At 42.2% G+C, this 24,402-nt stretch overlaps 1 protein-coding gene across 1 annotated transcript in view; it reads right to left on the bottom strand.

Annotated features, from left to right (window-relative positions):
• The window catches only part of prkcz (protein kinase C, zeta), a 110,781-nt gene that overhangs the window by 83,159 nt on the left and 3,220 nt on the right, over nucleotides 1-24,402 (bottom strand). Inside the window, exons 2-4 of the mRNA XM_034537607.1 lie at nucleotides 16,318-16,433; nucleotides 16,043-16,132; nucleotides 15,683-15,733 (exon numbers count right to left, since the gene is read on the bottom strand). Of these exons, the coding sequence (XP_034393498.1) occupies nucleotides 15,683-15,733; nucleotides 16,043-16,132; nucleotides 16,318-16,433 (257 nt within the window). The remainder of the gene's footprint in view (nucleotides 1-15,682; nucleotides 15,734-16,042; nucleotides 16,133-16,317; nucleotides 16,434-24,402) is intronic.

Genomic DNA, 24,402 nt, shown 5'->3' with positions numbered 1-24,402 from the left:
TGTGGGACAGGGGATTGTGCAGATAGATCCTGCCAAGGAGTCAGCTGTTAAGTCCTGGCCCATCCCTGACTCACGTAAACAGCTGCAACGATTCCTGGGGTTCGTAAACTTCTACCGGAGGTTTATCCATGGCTATAGCCCCGTAGCGGCCCCCACTCACAGCCCTGACCTCATCCAAGGTGCAGAAAATTGTGGGCAGGAAGCGGTTGTCGTGTTGACAAACATGACAAACAGTGAGGTTGGCATGGAGGTTCACCGTCTGAAGAGGAAGAGCAGGGAGGAAGGGGAAAGCTCACAGGCGAAGAAAGGAGCTTCAGGCAAAGGGGACGGGGAGTCTGAGTCTAGTATGGAGGAGGACTGTGATTCTGAATGTGGATCCTCTGAGGGCAGTGATTCCCCAAGAGGGTACAGTCTTGGCAGAGTAAAGTGGTTTCTCCATGATAAGAGGACCCGGAAGGGAGTGAGGACAGAGGAACACTTTTCCGATATAGTGAAGCTCTCTAGCTCTATTTAGCGCCACATGGCCGGTAAAGGCAGGAAAGGCTTTACATCTAAGGAGCGCCTCGGACTGAAAAAGGTAGTGCAGGAAATTGAGGAACAGCGAAAGGAGGGTGGCGTATGTGAAGCACACAAGGCCGGAGAACCAGTGGAGCGACCCTGAGGAGGCTGATGGAGGTAGCCGGGCCTGGACTGGTAGGCGTGTCGGCGATGGCTTCCCTGCTCCGGAGGACGAGGACGAGATGCTGCAGGAGAGTGAAGGAAGAGCAAGCTCCCGACTCCGCAGAGACTTAAAACTGAATGGGGTCTCTGGACCACCACTCAGGGACACAAATGGTTTGGAGTTGCTCAGAAACGCCAGCAAGCCGACACTGTTAAGGCTAAAGCCTTCAGTTGTTGTTTTGGGATTTATTTGTTGTTTTATTTAGTTAATGTGATTACAATGTGTCTGTTTGTTCATATTGTTTTATGTAAAATAAAGGTTTTGTAAAAATCAAAATCAATCTCTCTCTCTCTCCACTATCTATTGAAGCTGACAGTTCAGAGCTATATAAAAGAGACCAGGATGATGTCGTACTGTAGGCTGGTTGGGGTTTGCATTGATGGCTCAGTCAATAACATTAAGTAATCAATGTATAAACTACAACAGACAAATTAAGCAGAACAATATACACTAAAAACTAAGATGCTATGGAGAGTGAGTACTTGAAATTGTTTCACCATACAACAACTTCATAAGGTATATTTAGGTCATATATATAGGTATATGTCAGCGCCAGTGTCAAGCCGGTCAGAATAAAGTTTGGGTTTAAAATGAAGGTGCATGATCCAAATATGTATCTTCTGATACTTGTGTTGGCCAATATGTTCAAAACAACTCAGCAACCTTCGGCCCATCAACCGGTGACAAAGATGTCGAGGGAGAGTCCTGCTGAGGGTATTTAATGTGAAAATTTAATTTTCCTCTGGCAGGAGGCTGAAGTCTTCTTTCCAGCTGCAGTCGGGTTCATCAACAAAGCCCGGGACCCCACTGACTCCGACTCTCACATCCCCAGGACAATTTCAAACACCCTTGCACATCTATTTTTTTCTTTTCTTGTATAATATATACTTGCTCTAAAGTAGTTATCTGTTTGTTGTTTACCATATTTATCTATGTTGTTTTTATTATATTTAACTTTGTATTGTTTTATTCTGTCTATGTTTATTGTTATGCACCTTTCACCGAGTCAAATTCCTGGTATGTGCAACGTACTTGGCCAATAAATGATTCAGATTTTACTGAAATCTTTGATAAGCAATAAGCTGTAAAGACCAGCTGAACAGCTGTCCGACACTATTTGAAAGAGTATAAAGGTGTCAGAAGAAGGACGCCTCTCCTTACGGAATCCATGCACAACGATTTTCGGCCTATTTCCAAAATATAATTTATGAATTGAGGTTCAGCACCAATTCACAAGATAACAACCACTAAGTGGCCAAATATTTGCCAGTACCATCCATTAACAGTTTGAAGTAGGAAATATTGTACTCTTCCTTTGAGTTGCCTATGCATTTACAAGCAGTGTTGTTCAGCGATCTAATAAAGTACAAACAAAATTACTATCTTAACCATAAGCACTAATAGTAAGAGAATATTAGAATATGTGATGGCTTCTGCCGACGTCGACGTGCGTCACACCTCACGCCTGAGTATATTTATGTCTTAGCTCTGCCGACATATAAAACACAAAACAATCCCAGGACTTCTTGGAAACCCTCCAAAAACTCAAGCTAGTATTTCAGCCCAGACTGCAGGTGTCAGAGGGTGCATCATGATCAAAGCTGGATTCCCTCACTGTGTGTACATGCCTCATCTGCCATCAGCCATCAGAAGTCCTCATGTGAAGACACAGCAGCTACCAAAGACTCCTACTCATCTGCATGGCAACTGGATCATCCAAGTCATTACAGCCTAAGTGGAGAGTCAATTGAGTGGCATGAGAAATTAGATATGATAAGCGGTGTGTAAGAGACTGGGGGCCGTTCTCATTTCTCGATGTAGTGTCTCCTCCATCCTCCTGCTGAGGAAAATCTCTCTCAGTGCACCCTGTTGAAGGACATCCCAGTTCCTGAAATGCATCTCGAGGAGCGAGCAGGCTTGCCAGAGGAGTTTTATGCAGGGAATCTACAAACATAACTGTCCCTTTTGTGTTCATTAGTTGCAGTTATTTACAATGATCAAATGCACGATCAAATGTGTTGGGGCGTTTTTGAAGCTGCTGCGCCTGTAGCGCTGTGTCTCCATGTGATCGGCTGCATTAAACTGCATTTTCATGCAACAATTTGCCAGACAATACATATGCGTGTTCACTGCTGGCATACAACACTATGGTTTGCTTTGGAAAATGTTTGACAGTAATAGAGAGTTTATTATGACATATTTAGTATCTGACAACATTTTGTTACTCAATTATATTCATATGAAAGAGATTCTGTTTCATGGATTGTGGAGGTCCATTCATACATTCATGTAATATGTTTATGTAACTCTGTAACTCTGTTCATTCTGTACACATGACATCTATTGCATCTGTCCATCCGGGGAGAGGGATCCTCCTCTGTTGCTCTCCTGAAGGTTTCTTCCCTTTTTTCCCTGTCAAAGGTTATTTTTGGGGAGTTTTTCCTGATCCGATGTGAGGTCCTGGGACAGGGATGTCGTATGTGTACAGATTGTAAAGCCCTCTGAGGGAAACTTGTAATTTGTGATATTGGGCTATACAAAATAAACTGAATTGAATTGAATTCAAGTGAATAAATGCATCGTTTTAGCCTAAAATTGGACAATAATTGTAGGCCTATATGGTGCATGCATGTACGTTTACACAGACGGGAAAAAAATCTCCTATGATCTGCTATCAGAGGTTCTATTGTCAGTTGATTTGCAATGGAATCTTAAGCGGCATAAACTAATATATACATCATACGTATACTAGTATATGATGCATATTTGTGGATCGCTTTATACCATACACAGACTCACAAGCGACAGTGCTTGCCCCCAGAATGCTTCATTGACAAGTTATCTAAAATCTTTTACTCATGGTTCACTTGCTAGCCTTTTCAGGATAGTGAATATTTAGCTTACTGTGTGTTTAACCCTAACACAGCAAACTATTGATAGCACACTACATCAGTTATCTGCAAATCAAACACATCCTAGTGGAGCCGACAAGCTTCCGCATTCGGATCAATGCTAGAGAGCTTCCCAGAGGCTCAGTGAGCAGCAGTGAGAGCATGTGGGTGTGCTGCAGTACAGCAATGAGGCCTGACACATTACAAAACCACTGTTGCTATTCCTGGAGCTGGAGATGCTTATGAGTCAAGAGATGTGTTAAGTGTTAAGGGTGTGGAGCCTGGATGTATGTCCAACTGCTCTCATTAGTGGAAACAAATGACATCTGACTTTCTCGTTCACTCTAAATGAGCAGCTCACTCGCTACGAGCTATTAGGAGAGGGGGGGGGGGGGGGGGGCGCTCTGAGAGGTTACACCTTCTGCTGACAGGTGGCTGTGAGTGACAGGTGGTTGTTAGTATAACATGGATGATATACCCCTCAACACCTTGCTGCAAGACTTTCTTGTCCATGTGAAGGTACAGGTGTAGATACACCGGACACACAATGAGGACCGATTGTGATCAGATCAGCCAAACCAATGCTGACCACCTGGACCACCATTGCTACATCATTGAACAAGAGTGTTGCATTTTTTAATCTACGCACAACAACTACGTTGGCAATCCTGGGTCAACATACAACGTTCAGGTAAGCGTTCTAGAAAATATCACAGGTTTGGGAGCGCGGGGTCAAAAGTTCAGTAACACTGTGCAATAGTGCACCTTCCACCTCTTCCCTTTCAAATTCAAATTCAATTAGATTTATTGGCATGACTGAAAACTGTACAAAATACCATAGTATATTTAAATGTAGAAAAGTTCACATTAATTACACTGCAATAACATTAAAATAAAATAAACAAGATAAAGTCTTGCGAGTCAAAAGTTGGTACATTACAAACAGGAAGCAATGGTATAAATAAATCTGATCTAGATACAATCTGGATGCAAGACTTATTATAATGCAATGTTTAAAGGGGGTCATCGATAACAGTTCAGCAGGTTTATTTAACTAAAACAAATAATGCGAAATTAAATCCAAATGAGTGGTTTCTGTGTAGTTAATCTCAGAACAGCTATGTTTCTAATCATCTCGGAGGGCGAGATAATGATTTAATCCCACAGGTAGAACAATCCCTTTTACTTAACATCCCCTTTAAATGTATGTAGAAAAATGTATTCACCTTACTCAATATCCTTAGTTGGCTGCAAATTACTATCTTTGCTTCATTTCCGGGGTCTTTGTGCTTTCTAGCCTCACAGGTTTACATTGATCATTGTTATAGCTGGACTCTGTTATGTCGATAATTGTGTACCCATGACATCTATCACACTTCTGTCCATCTACCTATCTCTTGGACCCCATCCCAACGAGGCTGCTTAAAGACGTGTTGCCTTTAATTGGCACCTCTCTGTTGGATATTGTTAATGTGTCTTTGCTAACAGGGCATGTACCACATTCCTTCAAAGTAGCTGTAATTAAACCTCTCCTGAAAAAGCCCACTCTTAATCCAGAGGTGTTGGCTAACTACAGACCCATCTCTAACCTTCCCTTCCTCTCTAAGATCCTTGAGAAAGTAGTCGCAAATCAGTTGTGCGACTTCCTACATCAGAATAGTTTATTTGAGGAGTTTCAGTCAGGATTTAGAAAACACCACAGCACAGAGACAGCACTGGTGAAAATTACAAATGACCTCCTAATTGCATCAGATAAAGGACTCATCTCTGTACTGGTATTATTAGACCTTAGTGCTGCGTTCGACACCATTGATCATGACATCCTATTACAGAGATTGGATCAGTCGATTGGCATTTCAGGTACCGTACTAAGTTGGTTTAAATCCTATTTATCAGATCGATCTCAATTTGTATTTGTAAACGATGAAGCCTCAAAGACCACCAACGTTAATCACGGAGTTCCACAAGGTTCTGTGCTTGGACCAATTTTATTTACCTTATATATGCTTCCTTTGGGCAATATTATCAGGAAACACTCCATAAACTTTCATTGCTATGCAGATGATACTCAATTATATCTATCGATCAAACCAGAGGAGACCAACCAGCTCGTTAAAATTCAAGAATGTCTTAAAGACATAAAAACATGGATGACCTCCAACTTCCTGATGTTAAACTCAGACAAAACTGAAGTTATTTTATTCGGCCCTGAACACCTCAAAGATCAATTATCTGGTGATGTGGTTTCTGTAGATGGCATTGCCCTGGCATCCAACACCACTGTAAAGTTTTTCGGCGTTATCTTTGACCGGGACTTGTCCTTTAACTCCCACGTTAAGGAAATCTCAAGGACTGCATTTTTTCATCTACGTAAAAAAATCAGGCACATCTTGTCCCAAAAAGATGCAGAAAAGCTGGTTCACGCGTTTGTTACTTCCAGACTAGATTACTGCAACTCATTATTATCAGGCTGCTCTAATAAGTCTCTCAAGTTGATCCAGAATGCTGCAGCTCGTGTACTCACAAAAACTAAGAAAAGAGATCACATTACTCCTGTATTAGCTGCTCTGAACTGGCTCCCTGTAAAATCAAGAATCACATTTAAAATTCTTCTCCTCACCTACAAAGCCTTGATTGGTGATGCACCATATCTTAAGGAGCTTGTAGTACCATATTGCCCCACTAGAGAGCTGCGCTCACTAAATGCGGGGCTACTCCTGGTTCCTAGAGTCCTAAAAAGTAGGATGGGAGCCAGAGCCTTCAGTTATCAAGCTCCTCTTTTATGGAACCAGCTTCCACTTTCAGTCCGGGAGGCAGACACAGTCACCTCATTCAAGAATAGACTTAAGACTTTCCTCTTTAATAGTGCTTATAGTTAGGGCTGAATCAGGTTTGCCCTGGTCGAGCCCCTTGATATGCTGCTATAGGCTTATAGGCTGCTGGGGGATGTTTTAGGATACACTGAGCACCTATCTCCTCTTCTCTCTCTCCTTATGGATGAATTTACATCTCTCCATTACACCTTATTAACTCTGCTTCCTCCCCGGAGTCTTTGTGACTTCACGTCTCATAGGGTCCATTGGACCTGGAGGTGTCTGATGCCTGGTGAGCCGGCCTCCCGCGTTGGCCCTGCTGATGCACCCCGCCCCCCTCCTCTCTACCTCCTTCTGTTTCATGGATTGGAGTTCCATTCATACATTGTCACATTCATGTAATATGTTTATGTAACTTTGTAATTCTGTTCATTTTGTACACATGACATCTATTGCATCTGTCCATCCGGGGAGAGGGATCCTTCTTTGTTGATCTCCTGAAGGGTTATTCCCTTTTTTCCCTGTGAAAGGTTATTTTTGGGGAGTTTTTCCTGATCCGATGTGAGGTCCTGGGACAGGGATGTTGTATGTGTACAGATTGTAAACTGTAGGAGGCACATTTGTAATTTGTGATATTGGGCTATACTAAATAAACTGAATTGAATTGAATTGAATAGTACCACTGCGCCCCACTAGAAGGTTTGAGAACCACTGTGTTCTCAAACCTTTGAAAAGAGGAATTATTCATTATCATGGGGATTAGGTGTGTTTGTATGCTACTTTTATGACTCCTCTGTGTACTGCTTCTCTGATACAATCGAAAAAAGTGAGCATTGTCCGACTTTAGATTCCACTACTAGAAGAATTGGTATTTCTTCTGAAGCAAAAACCCACCTTTAGCCTCTTTCAAAAAGGTCATCTGCAAGGCTACATGTTGTCATGTAGCCTTGCAGATGACCTTTTGACCATAGGTTATGATAACTATTGTATTTTATAATACTAGTATCTGTATTTTGCTAATATAACGAGGGACTCTCAGCCCCCTGTCTGTACCCCACACACACCTCCGCAGATATATCGTCAATCAGCGGTCGTTTGGGTTGACAGTGGCTTGTCAGTGGTGAGCAGGGTCTTCCTTCAATCAGTAGTTCGGCGGTTCAATTCCTCGGTTTTCCATGTCAATGTATCCTTGAGCAAGACACTTAACCCCAAATTACTCCCGTAGCTGTGCCTACGGTGTATGAATGTTAGTTAGTCCTGATAGCCCCTGCCATCAGTGTATGAATGGGTGTGACTGATGACAAGTCGTGTTAAAGCTCTTTAAGTGCTTGGAAGACTAGAAAAGTGCTATACAAGAACAGTCCATTTTACCGTTTAGGGGTGCAACAGATCATACATCTTGTGGTTTGGAGCGTATCACGGATCACGGTCATGAATCAAGGATTGGATCAGCACAAAAGAAAAAAGGGAGCAAATCTAAGTTTTAAAGATCCCTGCTCACTCTGTTTGCTGCCAATACTAATTGCTGATCCATATTGGCAGATACATATTGCTTTTGTTGTATTGTAACAGCTGCTCTACAAAGCTCTAGTACTTTTTTTTAGCCACAATCCCAAAAATCATTTCAAACACAAACACAGTATAAACCAGCGGGGGGGGGGGGGGGGGGGGGGAGGGGGCATCGCAGGAGCAGGGGGCCTCGCGTGGCAATTATTTTTATTTTTATTTTTTTTAAATCCAACACTAGCCAGCGGACTCGGCCGTATTGCGGCTAAGTGTCGGCTGACTCGGCTGTGTTCCAGCTCGATGCGGCCAAATGTGAGCCACCTTTGGCACATTTCACTGTTGCCATGTCTGGCCCAGGTGTAGCTGTTACGGACATGGGCAGATTCTGTCTGAGACATGGCAACCGGTTTATCGGCAGCCATCATCGACTCTGGCTGATGATGGCTGCCGAATCTGGGCCGACTAATGTAATAAATAAATAATATTACATTACGTAATAACATTAAGATATCCCTCAAAGTTGTATCTCTCATATAAAGCTACACAATAAAAAAAGTATTTTAAACTGGCTTTATAAGTTTTAAATAATAGTTGTAAAGGCATTCGTAACAGGCAACCACTAGGGCCTCCTGCTACGCGGACTGGTGTTATTGTTGGGCCGCGGTGTATTCTGGGAGAACTACGAGGAAATTGCTCTTGAGGAAAAATGAAACGCACATTTAAAAGTGGTGCCCAAAAGCGGCATTCAAAACAGAAATTTTCTGAATTAAATGCCAAACTTCCCAAAATTAGAAGTCTTTTTCGACCAGCTGGTGAAGGATGCACTCATCTGCCAGAAGAGACAGGTATTGTACTGTTTGCTATAGCTAACATTACCACGTAGCTAACGTTATACTTTGACAGCTGTACTGCTCTGTGTTGTGCTTGAAAATACATTAACCTTATTAAACCTATGCTCTCACTATACCCCCTGCGCCCATTATCGGACACGTTTCCTTAATTATCTCCACAACCACATCGTTGTTTAACTTAATTTCACATTGTCCAACACTGCAACCCTTTTCAGAAGACAATGGCTCTGTACAAAATAATAAAAGTAACCGTTAAGTAAGAAAGGTCATTTTCCAAGCTAAAACTGATCAAAACATATCTCAGAAGCTCCATGTCACAAGAGAGGCTGTCAGGTCTGGCCATCCTTAGCATTGAGAATAAACGTGCGCGCAGTTTAGATGTAAAGAGCGTGGTTAAAGACTTTGCACACAGATTTGCTAAAAGACGCGCACATGTGTATTCAAATGCAAACCTGTAGAAAGTAGCCTACCGGTGTATCGACTATATGTAGGCATATTTGTTATGTTGTTGTAACATATGTTCTGTTTGAGCTGTTTGATAGGCCCTAGCATATGTTTTTTTTCTGTTGGAATACATTTGTTCTCTGTTTGAGCTGTTTTTTCTGATTGAATAAATTTCCCTCAAAAGAAAAGCTTGGGTCCTGTTCGTTTATCTTTGGATAATGACCGCCGGACAATACATTATCCCTTACATATGGGGGGGGGGCTCTCAGGGTTATTCTGCAGGGGGGCCTCATGTGTTTCCGTTACGGCACTGTCACCAACACTACATTTTAACAAGATTACATTTGAACACCTCATCATAACGTGATAACTTTGCCCAGTACTTTTCACTGAACAAAGCCTAAACACCTAATGGAACTGGATGGAACTTCAGTTGTACTGTATGTTTGCTGCTAACAGTGCGGCTATCGTTACTAGCTCTTTTCCTCAATTTCAACATGGATTTTGTAACATTATCAGGGATCAGCGACTAGAACAGCATGAATGCCTGATTTCCTGACCACATATTTTAATGAATATTGGCGTATATTCATTGTCAGTCAAACTTTTAATGACATTATTATTGTTAAACTGTGTAATAATCCACTGTACTCATATGTGCCGGACTGCGAGGGGGGATCTGTATACGGATCACAGATTGTCACAGATTGACATTGGAACATTTTAGCATTTCACTCAACCCTCAGATGAAAAATGGTACTGATAGTTTTCAATAAGAAGACTGGGACTAAAACACATTCTGTATAGGGAAAAAAGGGATTTCATTGAACCGTATATGTTGTGGTGCTGTAGAGGGAACGGATACCACATCTGACAGAAGCAATCCGATGATATCTCTGTGTTGAGGCATACCAAAGGATTACATCAGTGGTAGCCACTTATTGGATGTAATGACTATGCTGAAGTTTGATTTTAAATGTAAATTCCTTCCATAGCCTTGGCTTGGCTTCTTGAACAAACAGTACTGAAGCACTAAAACAAGCAACCGCCCCATCACTAATGGCAAATGTTGTCTGATGTGATCAGTGATTTGAGGATGGAAAACCCTTTCTCTTGCTTGTCTCTCTAGTTGGCAAGAGCGCTTTGTCTTCCTGGCCACTCTGAACCACTCTTTCACACTCATGTGTACATGCTGGAATGACAGGAGCTGATGCTTGTGGTATGTCATGGTATTGGCAGGCACTGAGAGCAGCGTGGCGACTTTAGTTTAGTTTGGTGTCTCAAGCTGGCACACGTATCGTGAGAGGTGTACGGGCAACAGTCCATTCAGCCTGGTGGTCTTCAGTTAACCAGTCTAACAACTTCCGGGCTGACTGGAGCTCCATAATGCAGGCCCAATGGGCCCCACAGGAGAAAACCTGGAGGAGAGCTGCGACTGCTGATATGCAGTGATACACATCAACTAATAAGAGGAAATGGGGAGTGAATGTATCCTTGTGGACTGCATTGCAGACTGAGCTGTTTGACCCAGCATTATCCATAGAGTGCTATTAATAGGTCGGTGCCCAGTCAGCATAACATACACACAGGAAGGTATCTCCAAACCAGTCACAAACACAGCCACAGTCCCACACAAGCTCATGAATAGTTGGGAACAGCGTAGGGATCAATACACAGGATGACTCAGATTGCACAGACCATAGCTCTAAACAGACCCTAGCTCCCAAACCACATATAGGGTCTGAGATGTAATACTCCAGCTCTGTATTAACCTACCAGCGCTGCAAAGAGCAAGCCAAGGACAGAGAGGCTGAATGTTTAAGTGGCTTGTCACTTTAGGAATAAAAAAAATATCTTCGCCGCAAAATGGGGGCTGAGCCATTACCACCTTCAACACACAGTGTCACCTGGACAATGAATCAAGGTGGAGCACTCTGCCTGGTGTTTTAATTGTCACATCACTTCACTTTCTGTTCCTAGAGTTTGGCACAATTAGCCTGAACCCATGAATCACTACACACATCTTTGATTTGTTCAAAAGGGAATAACAACAATGTGCGCTAACATGTGTGGAGGAGATGGCTGCAGCCAGCAGCATCAGGTTGTTGTGAGTAGAAATATCAACTCTTAAACTGGCATATTTCTTAAGTCGATGTGAAAAACGTGAAGGTAACTTCTCATAGCAACCACTAGTGCAGCTTTCGTGTCAACTGAAAATGTTGTTGGCAGGAGTCCAGCAAATGCTTGATTGAATGCTTGATGTTAAACTGGATTGCTGGCTTAAAAAGTTGAATAATACCCATGATGTATGAAACATTTATGTTTGTGGTGTCAAATGGTGAGAATGGGAGCAGGTTAGAACCTGGGACGAAGACAATGCGGCAGTTCCTTAGCACTCAAAGTGCCAAATGTGTAAGTCTGTTTGGTTCCTTTCCTACATTGTATGAAAGAACACACAGTATCCTACATTTTGAAGGTAAAATGATTTTGTAATGTATGAAAGGTATGAATACTAAAAGTTGTAGCATACATGTTCAATTGAGCTGAACATTTCGATATTTAAATCAAGTTTTTACGAAAAACAAATGAGGAACTAATTGAGTGCCAAAAAAAGGAAAAGAACGAGAAGGACTCCCCTTCTAAAATAAATCTGCTAGCATAACCCCAATGTCAAGCTGAATTAATAAAATTAAACAAAATTGCCATTTTGTCGGGTTATCAGTCAGTCTAATGGCCGAGACCTCTAAATACTATAATATCCTCAGAGACTCAGCCACAGTTACTAGTCAGCGCTGCAGCAAATCCAAAACACTCACTGCCCAAACAAAGCTTCAATCCCCTACACAGATAGCGGTTTTAATAGTTGTACAATCCTCATTATATCATGCAAACAAGCACCATTGCAGTTTAGTGTAACAATTCCATAAATGTGGAATAATTATTTTTAAAAAGACTTGTTAAAATGGATGCAACAGAAGGGAAAGTATCCCAACTCTTTCTCGCTAGTATGGGTCAAACACCCAGGTATTTCAAACTTCATGCCCACAGTTTGTAACACAAGCTTATTGTTCCCGAGCCCAATATGAACACATCCTGATGACATCACCAGACATTTGACCAAGCTCCTGTAGAACCACTGACAGCATACAAAACAGGGTAAGTGGTACAAACTATGAAAAGTTATTAGATTTTGGTGCCTAAGATTGAAATGAAAACACATACACAACTGTGCAAGACTTCCTTTTCTCTCTCTTAGATGGCAAGAAGGAAAATAGAGGAAACAACACTTTAGCCTGTAGCAATGAGCACCGCTAGCAAGTATATATCTATCTATGTGTGTGTGGAAGTATTTCACAGAAATGCATTCTTGTCAGGATGGATACGCTTCTGAAAACAGCAATTGGATCATTATAGTTAATTTAGGTTAAAGGATTCCAATACATTGTTCTAATGTGCAATCAATGTGCATCATAGCCATGAGAGGATGATGTCACTCAATACAACACGACCAGCCTGATATAATACTTAAATCATACACCGCCACAACAATGCAAGCTTCACACACAGATCTGCACACCAACAGTGTGTCTCACTGGCTAGCAGGTGCAGCCTCCGATGGACTGACAAACAGTCAGCCTTTCCAGGGCTACAGTACAATAAGGGAAGCCAGCCAGGAACGGGCACTAGCCACACTAGCCACACTAGCCACGCTAGCACCGCTAGCAGGATGCATGCACACAATACCTGCCTGCAAAGCGTGACACGACGTAAATCAATCACATAATCTGATCATGAAACATGAGTACAGGCCAGGACACACATGTCCAAATCCATTGTCTCTGGGTTTGGTGTGGAAACACAGACAGATTGATGAAAAGATGGATGGATGGAAGTAAGGAAAGAAGGATTCAGAGGTAGATAGCTCACCGGTTTGCCTTCTTCTTTTCTCTCCACCTCTTTCAGCACATTATCCAGGTTAAGGGTGTGTGTGTGTGTGTATGTGTGTGTGTGTGTGTGTGTGTGTGTGTGTGTGTGTGTGGTGAGGCGGCAAGGAGACACACTGCTACATGCCCTCCTCTTCTTCCTCTCTCTGACGCTCCTTCTCTCTCCTCCCTAGCCTTTATTTAATTATTTCCCCTCTCTCTCTCTCTCTCTCTCTCTCTATTGCTCCTCACAGCTGATGGGAGTCTCCTTGATTTTTCTGTTTCTCCCGTCTTCTTGTTATCCTCGATGAAGTCGTCTCACTGTTTTTTTGGCATGGCAGGAGGAGCCAAAAATAGAAGAGCGATAGAAAAACAAAATACAGTGCCTGCCTTGTTTATTAAGAGCTGCTATCTGCATTGTACAATGCCCCCCCTCTCTCTCTCTCTCTCTCTCCCTGTCTTTCACTTTCACACTGTGTCCCCTCGCCCGCCTCTGTGCCTTGCGTGATGCAGCAGCACTGTAGGCTCCTCCCTGGAGAGACAGTGGTGACACACAGAGAGGGGGATGCTGGGAAAGCGTGGTGTCAGTGGGAGGGGGAAGAGGAGGGTGGGGCTGTGGGTGGATGGACAATGCTTGGTGATGGGGGAGGGGGGGAGAGAATCCGGTGCAAGGCAGGGCAGCATCATCCAGGATTTGAAAACCTCCCACCCTCCATCGTTCTCTCTCTCCACACAGAGGGGGGTCTGTTCAAGCACACGCGCGCGCGCGCGCGCACGCGCGCACACACACACACACACACACACACACACACACACACACACACACACACACACACACACACACTTCAAAGCTGAAAAAAAAACTGAATTGAGAAGCAAGCTGCTTTTAAGGGGAACCTTGTCTATTGTCATCAGCTCTACCTTTTGATCAGGCATTTAAGGACATGTCAGTTTAAAGCATAGAGTTGACAGCAAAAAATAAATAAATCTTTATTTAATGTTGGTAACATGAATTTACCATAATTATATGGGACCATAGGTAATTTCTTTTTATAAAGTAATAGGAAATTAGCCATTTTCGATTTGTTGTGTTCATTTTAACTTTTTGAACACAATTGCTGCCTTTAAGATGGTCAAAAATGAATTTTCAAGTAGTTAAAATTTTAGATTTGATATTGCAATTGGGGTTGGCACTTTATAGCGGCCCTTACATACTTTAGCCTTCAAACGCATTTTCGACGCCGTTGATATATGGGGTCAGATCAATCTCAATAATTGCAAATGCACACAGTGCAATTATTGAGACTGATCTGACCCCATATTGATATCCTCGGCAACTAAGGAAACTTGGTGCACACATCAGAACCTTGCAAGAATATAAAGTGGTTGGGCTATTGAAACGTTTTGAGGGCTCCATATTTCCACCTAATGCGGAGCAAGCCTTAGTTGGGATGAAGTTGATCCAATATTTACGAAATACAATGCTCTTGTATTATGTGTTTATCATATATATATATATATATATATATGTCTTCTAAATAAATCCATGAGTTATCTTGAATACGTAAACCAGCTATAAGGTGATGTGGAATTGGCAGTACAATGGTCAGGAATCTTCAGTTAGGCACAAATTTGCTCTTTTATAGATAAGACCTGTTGAGAATTAGGTAGATAGTTTAATTTTTAAAAGTGACCCTCTTTTTAAAATGACACACAAAAGTTAGGTAAACACTGGTATTTTGAACCCAAAAACATTGTAATGGGTGGTAGCAAATCTTAGCGGAAGATTCAAAATCACAACAATAAAAAGCAAAACAAATAGAAATGGGAAATGATATTCGTATTTTTGTTTGTTCTTTGGGTGAACACCCTTTGATGTTTCAATATGTTCAAAAAGCATTAGCGTCTGCATAGTTCATCAGAAGATATCCGTCCAGTCAGCCTTGAAAATCAGACACAGGGACTCTCCCTCCTCCACTCTCTCATTCGTTCTTCCCCTCTCCTCTAAAAAAAACATGTTCATCCTTCCCTCCTCATGTTCATGTTGCTAGCCTTTTGTTCAGTGTGCTGGGATGGACAAATAGTTTTACGAGCTAGAAGGACCAGATGATTATCAAGCAAAAGCATTTGTTAATATTGGTATGCACACAAGACAACTTGTGTGACTAGCTAGATTTGAACGAGCAGGAGGGCCTTCATTTGCTGACCGTCTACCAAAGCTGCAGTGCTCACCCTCCGTTTCACCAGCTGGAAAATCATAAACTCTCAATTTCACCAACTTCTCTTGGCTGGAGTCCACCTTTGGCTCCAAAACTGCATGATCTAACTGTAACTCTGTGACCGCTGTTCCCTCTGAATCATGGCTGACTCAGGGTTCGGGCCGAGACAAATTAGTCTTCTAGAGAGCCCTCACCCGCCTCCACTTTGCACTAACACTACAGCAAGGTGCCAGGTAGAGGGATGCCTAACCTAGTTTAACAGTGCCATTGGGGGTCCCTAAGGGGATAATGAAAGCAGAGAGGGGTTTACTCACTGTCTTCTCCAGGGCAGGGCATGCCAGGCCGATCTGGGATACTGGGGAAGACTGCAGGAGGAGGAAATTTAAAAGGAGATTTCAATCCGTTTTCTGCTCCTGCCACAAAGCAGAGCTGTGAGAACAATATGCAAAATATAATCCCTAACCCTCAACCATATGCAATCCACATGATGAACACCCTGAATTTGTATTCATTGAAAAATCTGGAAAACCATGAATAAATGGAAAAATGGGGAATAATTAATAATTTGTTTTTAAAATACATTTTAAGTTGTGTGCCTTTCTTCTTTTAAGTCTACTAAAGTTGCCCATTGTGGTGAAAAGTTAAGTAATAATGATTATAAAATGCTAACTCACCGTGCAGCAGTAGACCAGACCTCTTGGTTCGATTGTAAATACGAAAGGCCTCCTCCAGCTCCATCTCAGACGAGATGGTACAAGGGTCGCCTACACACACAGACACACACACACACACACACACACATATGTAACTGTTCATAGAATCAGCATTCTAATAATCATCATTCGGCCCAACAGCATTGTTGGGCAGCGAATTCATGTGTTAGGATTCATGTGTTAGGATTCTGATCATATTGGGCTCCTAGGTTTATTTTTCTGTGAGGCACACCCACCTTCATCATCGATCCACTTGAGTGTGATGGGCTTGGTAACGCTGCACATCTTTCTCACCTCCTCGTGCAACTGCACAAAGGTTATCGTGGCTGCCAAGTCTGCGATCAACATGTCCCTGGAAGCACACAGAGAAAATGTCAAGATTGAGTCACTTTGTGGAAGTAGACCAGAGATCAAGAGATCCCTAGAGGGGTTTCAAGAGTAAATGAGGAAACCACTCACTACTATTGAATTCAAAGTACACTTATCTCAACAAAAACAAAACACACGGCACTTGGACGTGCAAAGCGGTTTGACAGAGGGAAGGATGGAAGGAAAATGTTGACTGGGTTTGTAGCATGTAGTTTGTTGTATTTAATGACTCACTGATCATGTCTGTTGAATGTGTTGGCTCATGTCCGTCTCAGCTGTTTACCAGCTTGTACCAATGTTAACTGGCACATTTAGAATAAAGTATGCGGGTGTCACCCAAATGTCTCAACAGATTTTGGAACTGAGGATTCAATTCAATTCAGATTATTTTGTATAGCCCAAAATCACAAATTACTAATTTGCCTTGGAGGGCTTTACAATCTGTACACATACGACATCCCTGACCCAGGACCTCACATCGGATCGGGAAAAACTCCCAAAAAAACTGAAAAAGACCCTTTCACTGGGAAAAAAGCTTCAGGAGAGCAACAGAGGAGGATCCCTCTCACCGGATGGACAGAAGCAATAGATGTCAATGAACAGCGTTACAGAGTTACAACACATTCAATGAATATGAGAAAAAATTATGAATAATGAGAAGTAGACATGGACCACAGTCCAGACCTCCACAATCCATGAAACAGAAGGAGGAAGAGAGGAGGGGGGGGGGATTAGCAGGGACACGGAGGCAGGAGGCCGACCCACCAGGCAGGAGGCATCTCACGATAGAGGCCGGACCAATGAGGCCAGGCCCTTGAGGCAAGACGCCTAAAGGAGCGCAGCTCTCTAGTGGGGTATTATGGTACTACAAGCTCCTTAAGATATGATGGTGCATCACCAATCAAGGCGTTGTAGGTGAGGAGAAGAATTTTAAATGTGATTCTTGATTTTAGAGGGAGCCAGTGCAGAGCAGCTAATACAGGAGTAATGTGATCTCTTTTCTTAGTTTTTGTGAGTACACGAGCTGCAGCATTCTGGATCAACTGGAGGGACTTAAGAGACTTATTAGAGCAGCCTGATAATAAGGAGTTGCAGTAATCTAGTCTGGAAGTAACAAACGCGTGAACCAGCTTTTCTGTATCTTTATAAAACAAGATATGCCTGATTTTTTAAATGTTACGTAGATGAAAAAATGCAGTCCTTGAGATTTGCTTAACGTGGGAGTTAAAGGACAAGTCTCGGTCAAAGATAACTAGAGATTCTTTACAGTGGTGTTGGATGCCAGGGCAATGCCATCTACAGAAACCACATCACCAGATATTGATCTATGAGGCGTTCTGGGCCGAGTAAAATAATTTCAGTTGTCTGAGTTTAACATCAGGAAGTTGGAGGTCATCCACGTTTTTATGTCTTTAAGACATGCTTGAAGTTTAGTGAGCTGGTTGGTTTCTTCTGGCTTGATTGATAGATATAATTGAGTATCATCTGCATAACAATGAACGTTTATGGAGTGTTTTCCTGATAATATTGCCCAAGGGAAGGATATATAAAAAAGGTAAATAAAATTGCTCCCAGCACAGAACCTTGTGGAACTCCGTAACTAACGTTGGTGGTCATCGAGGCTTCATTGTGTACAAATACAAATTGAGATCGATCTGATAAATAGGATTTAAACCAACGTAGTGTGATACCTGAAATGCCAAGAGAAGGTAGGCATAATCCTCCCTTTGCTTTAGGTAGTTATACGGTTTTGAGACGGACCCTGGGTCTTTTACCTGTCCAAATATACCTAGATAACATCTTGTCCCATTCATGAAATTGGTAAAGTTTGAAATAGATAAAGTAGTCTGGGCAGTAAATAATCTATAATCTATATTTAGAACCGATATTGGTCTAAATGATCCACATTCCATTTTGTCCTTGCCTTCTTTCGGGATAGCTGAGATTATTGCTTCTTTCCAGCTGGGTGGCGTTTGCACCTGTTGTAAAGCCCAGTTCAGTGTGGGAAGTATCACAGGGATCAGCTAATTTGTTTATTCCTTATACCACTCTGCCGTACAACCATCTGATCCTGGAGACTTGCTTAATTTTAAACTACTAATTGCTGATCTTAGTTCATCTTCGGTTATATCTGCTGTCATACTTCTATTTTGGTCTTCATTGGCCAACTTTAGAGAATTTAGATAGCTATCAATTTGGGTTACATCTCCCCCTGGAACTTTAGAGTATAGATTTTTGTAAAATCTTTCAAAAGCTTTCTAAATTTCACTTTTCCTTAATAGTCCAGGCAAACTAACTTTTGAAATGGAAAAAAATGCAACAGAATTTATTTGGGCACAGAGGTCTTCTATGAAGTGTCCTGAATTACATACTAAAAGTCCCAAGAAATGACTGTTGCGGAAATAGGTTAAATATGCAAAAGTCCAAGATGGCCGCCATAAATCTATAATGTCTCATAACTCCACTATCACAATAGATATTTTAATTATTACCTTCGCAAAATACTTTTGCGGAGGTTATGTTTTGATCGCTGTGTATTTATTTGTAAATATGTCTGTTTGTTATTTGCATAACTCAAAAAGTATTAATCCGAATCGCATGAAATTTGGTGGGATGATCATGGTCAAGGTATTTTTTTATCATAACGCGGTCAATTTTTATCCAATTGGCATGCAACTAATGCCAAAATGTTCAGAATTCAATGCCCGATCTTGTGATATACGACATGATACAATGACGTCATAACCCTTCTTAGCGGTTCATACATAATTCTTTTGTGATGTTTACAACTATCTGGTATCAAGTTACATCAATTTACTGTTCCCCACACTCATGCCAAGTACCAAAAAGTGGCTGCGGCGAAGGTATGCGCTCTACCGAGTGCCCGTTCTAGTTTTAAATGCTATTATACAGTTTTTGGACCTAAGTAATCATTTAGAATAGGTGACTACTTGATTGGATGCAATAGTCATGGAAATATGACCAATATGGCCACCAAAAATCCATATCTTATCATATTTTGCGTGCAAATCTTCACCAATCAACAGGTATTGACATTCCTGGGTTCACATCAGAACATACTATGCAATATATTGCTGACAATGTGGATCACAATCTAGCCACTGTTGATGGTACAGGTACCTTCCATGGAATGGGTATAATTGCTGCAGTCACACCAGAAACACGAGCCAAGAAGCATATTCCTAAAGCAAATGTGACCGCTGCAGACATTGCTGCTGTTGGTCGCATCAACATTCGGTACTTCAAGATCCCTCCAGCACTACCATCTTTTACATATCTACCCTTTGTATTGTTGGTGGCAGAAGATCCAACAGCACAGCTAGATGTCTTATGGAAGAGCTCACTACTCCTTCATTCTCCAAGACCAGCATGGGCTGGTATGATGCAGATGTTGCATCATAGTCAACACCCAGGAAAGGCCTCAGGGATGTTCTTGCCAATGATTGATCTTGATCCAAGCGATACATCATGTATCTACTCTACACTGCATTTCGTAACAGCTCAGGCGAAGCGATATGATGTCACTCCAGTCCTGACATTTGACCAGCCCTTAAATTGGAAAGCGATGATGATTATCCTGTCTCAGCCCGATGACAGTGATCTGAAGTGTATGGTTCTGAGGCTTGGTGGGTTCCATATGCAGATAAGCTTCTTCAGTATCGGACACATGATGGCTGATTCAGGACTACAGGAACTCCTCGAGATTGCATATGCTAGCAACACTGTTAGCCACATGTTGACTTGCAAAGCTGTGTCAAGGGCAGTACGTGGTCACCTGCTGGTAGATGCTGCACTCAATATCATTCTTGTGCTTGATAGATACAACGTTCCAGTACCAACGAACCAGGAAGCGGATGACTCCGAAGCTGTAGGTGTTCTACAAAATCCGGAACGGTCAGATGATGACGAGACACACGATTTAGACACAGACACAATCACGACTGACTTGACTGCAGTTGCGGAACAGTATGACAGAGCAATGTCGTGTACATTCTCTGTGGAAGAGGTGTGTTCGCCAGAAGCGTTAGTGCAACCTCAAAGTAAAGTGAAGAGAAGTGGGAAGAATGAGACCTGTGACACTCACCCCCATTCTGATGAAGTGCTTTGAGAAACTGGTTCTCCAGTACATTACAAAACAACATCCCAGCCAGCCTGGACCCTCAACAGTTTACATAAAGAGCTAACAGATCCACAGAGGATCAATGATGACATGTATAGCCACATACTAAGCTCATATCATAAGCAGATTGTCGTACCATATTGCCCCACTAGAGAGCTGTGCTCAGGATCGGAGACCGAGCATTCAGTTATCAAGCTCCTCTTTTATGGAACCAGCTTCCACTTTCAGTCCGGGGGACAGACACATTCCCCACATTTATGAGTAGACTTTCCTCTTTAATAGGGCTTATAGTTAGGGCTGAATCAGGTTTGCCCTTGATATGCTGCTATAGGCCGATAGGCTGCTGGGGGACGTTTTAGGATACACTGAGCACCTATCTCCTCTTCTCTCTTTACTTATGGATGAATTTACATCTTTCCATTGCACCTTACTAACTCTGCTTCCTCCCCGGAGTCTTTGCGACTTCACATCTCGTAGGGTCCATTGGACCTGGCTGTGTCTGATGCCTCTTGCCTGGTGAGCCGGCCTCCTGCCTTGGCCCTGCTGATGTGCCATGGCCCCTACTGATGCGCCCCGCACCCCCCTTCTCTCTACCTCCTTCTGTTTCATGGATTGTGGAGGTCCATTCATACATTGTCATATTCTGTAATGCTGTTCATTCTGTACACATGACATCTATTGCACCTATTCATCCGGGGAGAGGGATCCTCTTCTGTTGCTCTCCTGAAGGTTTCTTCCCTTTTTTCCCTGTGAATTTTTAGGGAGTTTTTCCTGGGCCGGCTTCCTGCCTCCATGGCCCTGCCTCCTGCCATGGCCCTGTTGATGTGTTCAGATTGTAAAGCCCTCTGAGGCAAATTTGTAATTTGTGATTTTGGGCTATACAAAATAAACTGAATTGAATTGTCACCACTGCTCTACATTCAGACTTCACTCATCTGGAAAATAACACCACCTGCATCAGAATTGTGTTTGTTGATTTCAGCTCAGCCTTCAACACAATCTCCCTCATGAACCCGATTGATACATTTAGCATTCTAGCTTGAGTATCTCACTCTGTGCCTGGTTAGTAGTACTGTGGCAGAACCCAGCACCTGGTTAGTTGTACTGTGACAGAACCCAGCACCTCCTCCAATCTAGTGTTAGCCCCCCAGGGCTGTGCGCTCCTGTGCGCTCCTCCTCCTGTTCATTCTGTAAACCCACGACTGCTCCCTCAAACATGAAGTTGTTGTGAAGTTTAGAGATGACACCAGAGTCACAGACCGGATTGAAAAACAACAATGAGACTTCATATAGAGAGGAAATCAACAACCTTCAGATTGGAGTTCAGAGAACAACCTGCTGCTCAACGTCAGTGAAACCAAGGAGCTGATTGTTGATTTTAGAAAAAAGGAGGTGATGTGCCTGCAAAGAGCTCAAAGGATATAAAAAGACTAAACCCACCCAGCTACAACCTGTTCACCCTGCTGCTATCTGGCCTTGATACAGAAGTATCAGCTGCCAAACCACCTAACTTCAGTGCAGCTTCTTCTTGTGACTCAACTCGTCCACCACCAAATAATATATATATATATATATATATATATATATATATATATATATATATATATATATATATATATATGTTAACATAGCTAAATGGGACTAAAAACTGGAACCCTTTTGTACAATGGCCATGAATAACCTAAGTGTTTACCCTAGGTTTACAGCTTCAGGGGGGGGGCTGGGGGCCGACCGACTGACCGACACAAACACTTAGGCTCATTTCTGCTCTTGAACCCGGAGCAGAGAGCTACTCAGAGTACTACTTGTCCCATCTTCACCACCTTGGGAGTGTTTAAAAAACGCAGATATATCAGTTTGCTTTTCACACGACATATTCAACGCTCTCTGCCGACTGGTGGGAGTGTGCTCACCTGTGTGTGCGCACGTGTCTGTGCACATCGGGGCGGAACTCTGAGAGCCGAGATGTGTTAACGCGACCATGTAGAGACAGAAATGACATGTCGTGTAGATACGATCAATAACATACGGCTGTTTAGTTTAATACAAGAACAAAGACCTGTTCTTTAGGAAAGGGAACCTTAAATTACTTCTGTTATCTGGCATTATAGAGAAAATTCCAGGGGGGCGCAGGGTGATTTCTACCTAATGGTAGGGGAAACACCGACCTTGTAATCAATAAATGACTTATATAAATAAGGGTGTGCATGTTCAGTTTCAACACCAACCCACCCTCCTCTGCTGTTAGCTGCAGTACTTATTCACGCAGCTGCTGAAAATTAGAGTTTTGAATGGGGACTGGGGCAAAAAAACTGCCAGATATGTGTGTGTTTTGTACTGTCAACAAATATCACCACCTAAAACATGTGCAGGAGCTACAGTGACTGGGCCTACGTAGGTGAGTCTGACAGGAGTGTGTGTGTGTGTGTGTATGTGTCTGTTTATGGCAAGTGTTAGTTGGACTCTGACAAGGTGGAGCAAAGACAGCTTGCTTCCCAGCAGGCATTGCGTCACACAGTCAAAACCCATGCAAATCAAAGTGGAACAATGTGACACACACACACACACACACACACATGAACATACACACACACGTGGGTTATGCCTATATAGAGGCAATATATAAATCACATAAATCCCTTATTTGTCTTTGTCGAATCGGACCTGGTTGGGTTAACTGATTTCTGTATATATGAGTGCGATTAATCATGTAAAATTTATTTTTTAACATTTACTCTTTTATGTTTTTTGACATTTAATCAATACTGCGCCAACCTAAACTGTAATGATGCTTATATTAAGAATTATCTCTACTCTAAACCTATTGAAAGCATGTGGAAGAATCTCTGTGTGACTAGAGGCAACACTATGGCTGACCCTTGCACTGTTTGCTCTCGAAACCCTAGAGTGCTCAGCATACTAAGAGGTTGGCCATGTTCAAGAACATTAGGCTACCTAATCAATACGTTGATCTTTGTTCCCTCTAATCAGCTCTAGCTCCAACACAGTACAATGGTCATTGTGTGATGGTATGGTATGATGGTAGCATGCGTTGTGTATTACTGGTTTTCCAAACACTACAATGCAACATATTCCAGTTTTTACTTTTAACCTTGGGGAAACTCCATTAAACTGATAGAAGGTCATTAAAATTAATCCAGACGTGGATGGTAAACTATGTTTAATATGCTAGACTTCATATAATGATGACAACATGCACCTAGTCTAAGTATCCTTATGCTGCGTTCACACCAAAAGCGTTGCAAATTTTTCGTGTGAGTAGATCCCATGCAAAGTCAATGCACAGACGCGATTGGATGCAAATGACGCACATTTTCACCGGGGCGCAAATGACGCAAATAGAGCAAAGCGAAAAATTTGTCCAAGGCTGAGTTTTGATGTTTGATGTTCCGACGTTTGTTGGATTTCCACAACAAATATAAAGCCGAGATAGTGGTTATTTCAGTCTCCTAGTCTGTTTACTACTTCCAGTGTTTGGTCACCAGCTGTTAGAATTTCTCTCCATTGTTCTGTTCACTCTTTTCATGGAAACAAACTGAGCCGTTTGTAACAATAGGAACTTTTTTACTCTGCCCTATGAAATACAGTGGAGACATTAAAAGTATGAAAATCACCATGTGTATTCACATCACCAATCTTTAAGGGGGACATTAGGAAAGAACCTAAAATTGTCTTTTTGGTAGGTTATCTGCTCCCAACCTGTGTTACCATTAAAATGACAGAACTTCAGCAGATATTGATAGTGACTTCTATCAATATCAATGTTTTGTTTTTAAAGTCCTCTTTTCTC

Source organism: Cyclopterus lumpus, chromosome 7 (assembly GCF_009769545.1).
Source record: "Cyclopterus lumpus isolate fCycLum1 chromosome 7, fCycLum1.pri, whole genome shotgun sequence".
Taxonomy (NCBI): Eukaryota; Metazoa; Chordata; class Actinopteri; order Perciformes; family Cyclopteridae; genus Cyclopterus; species Cyclopterus lumpus.
Note: the sequence above shows the minus strand (reverse complement) of the source record. Positions and strands in the feature narration are given on the sequence as shown.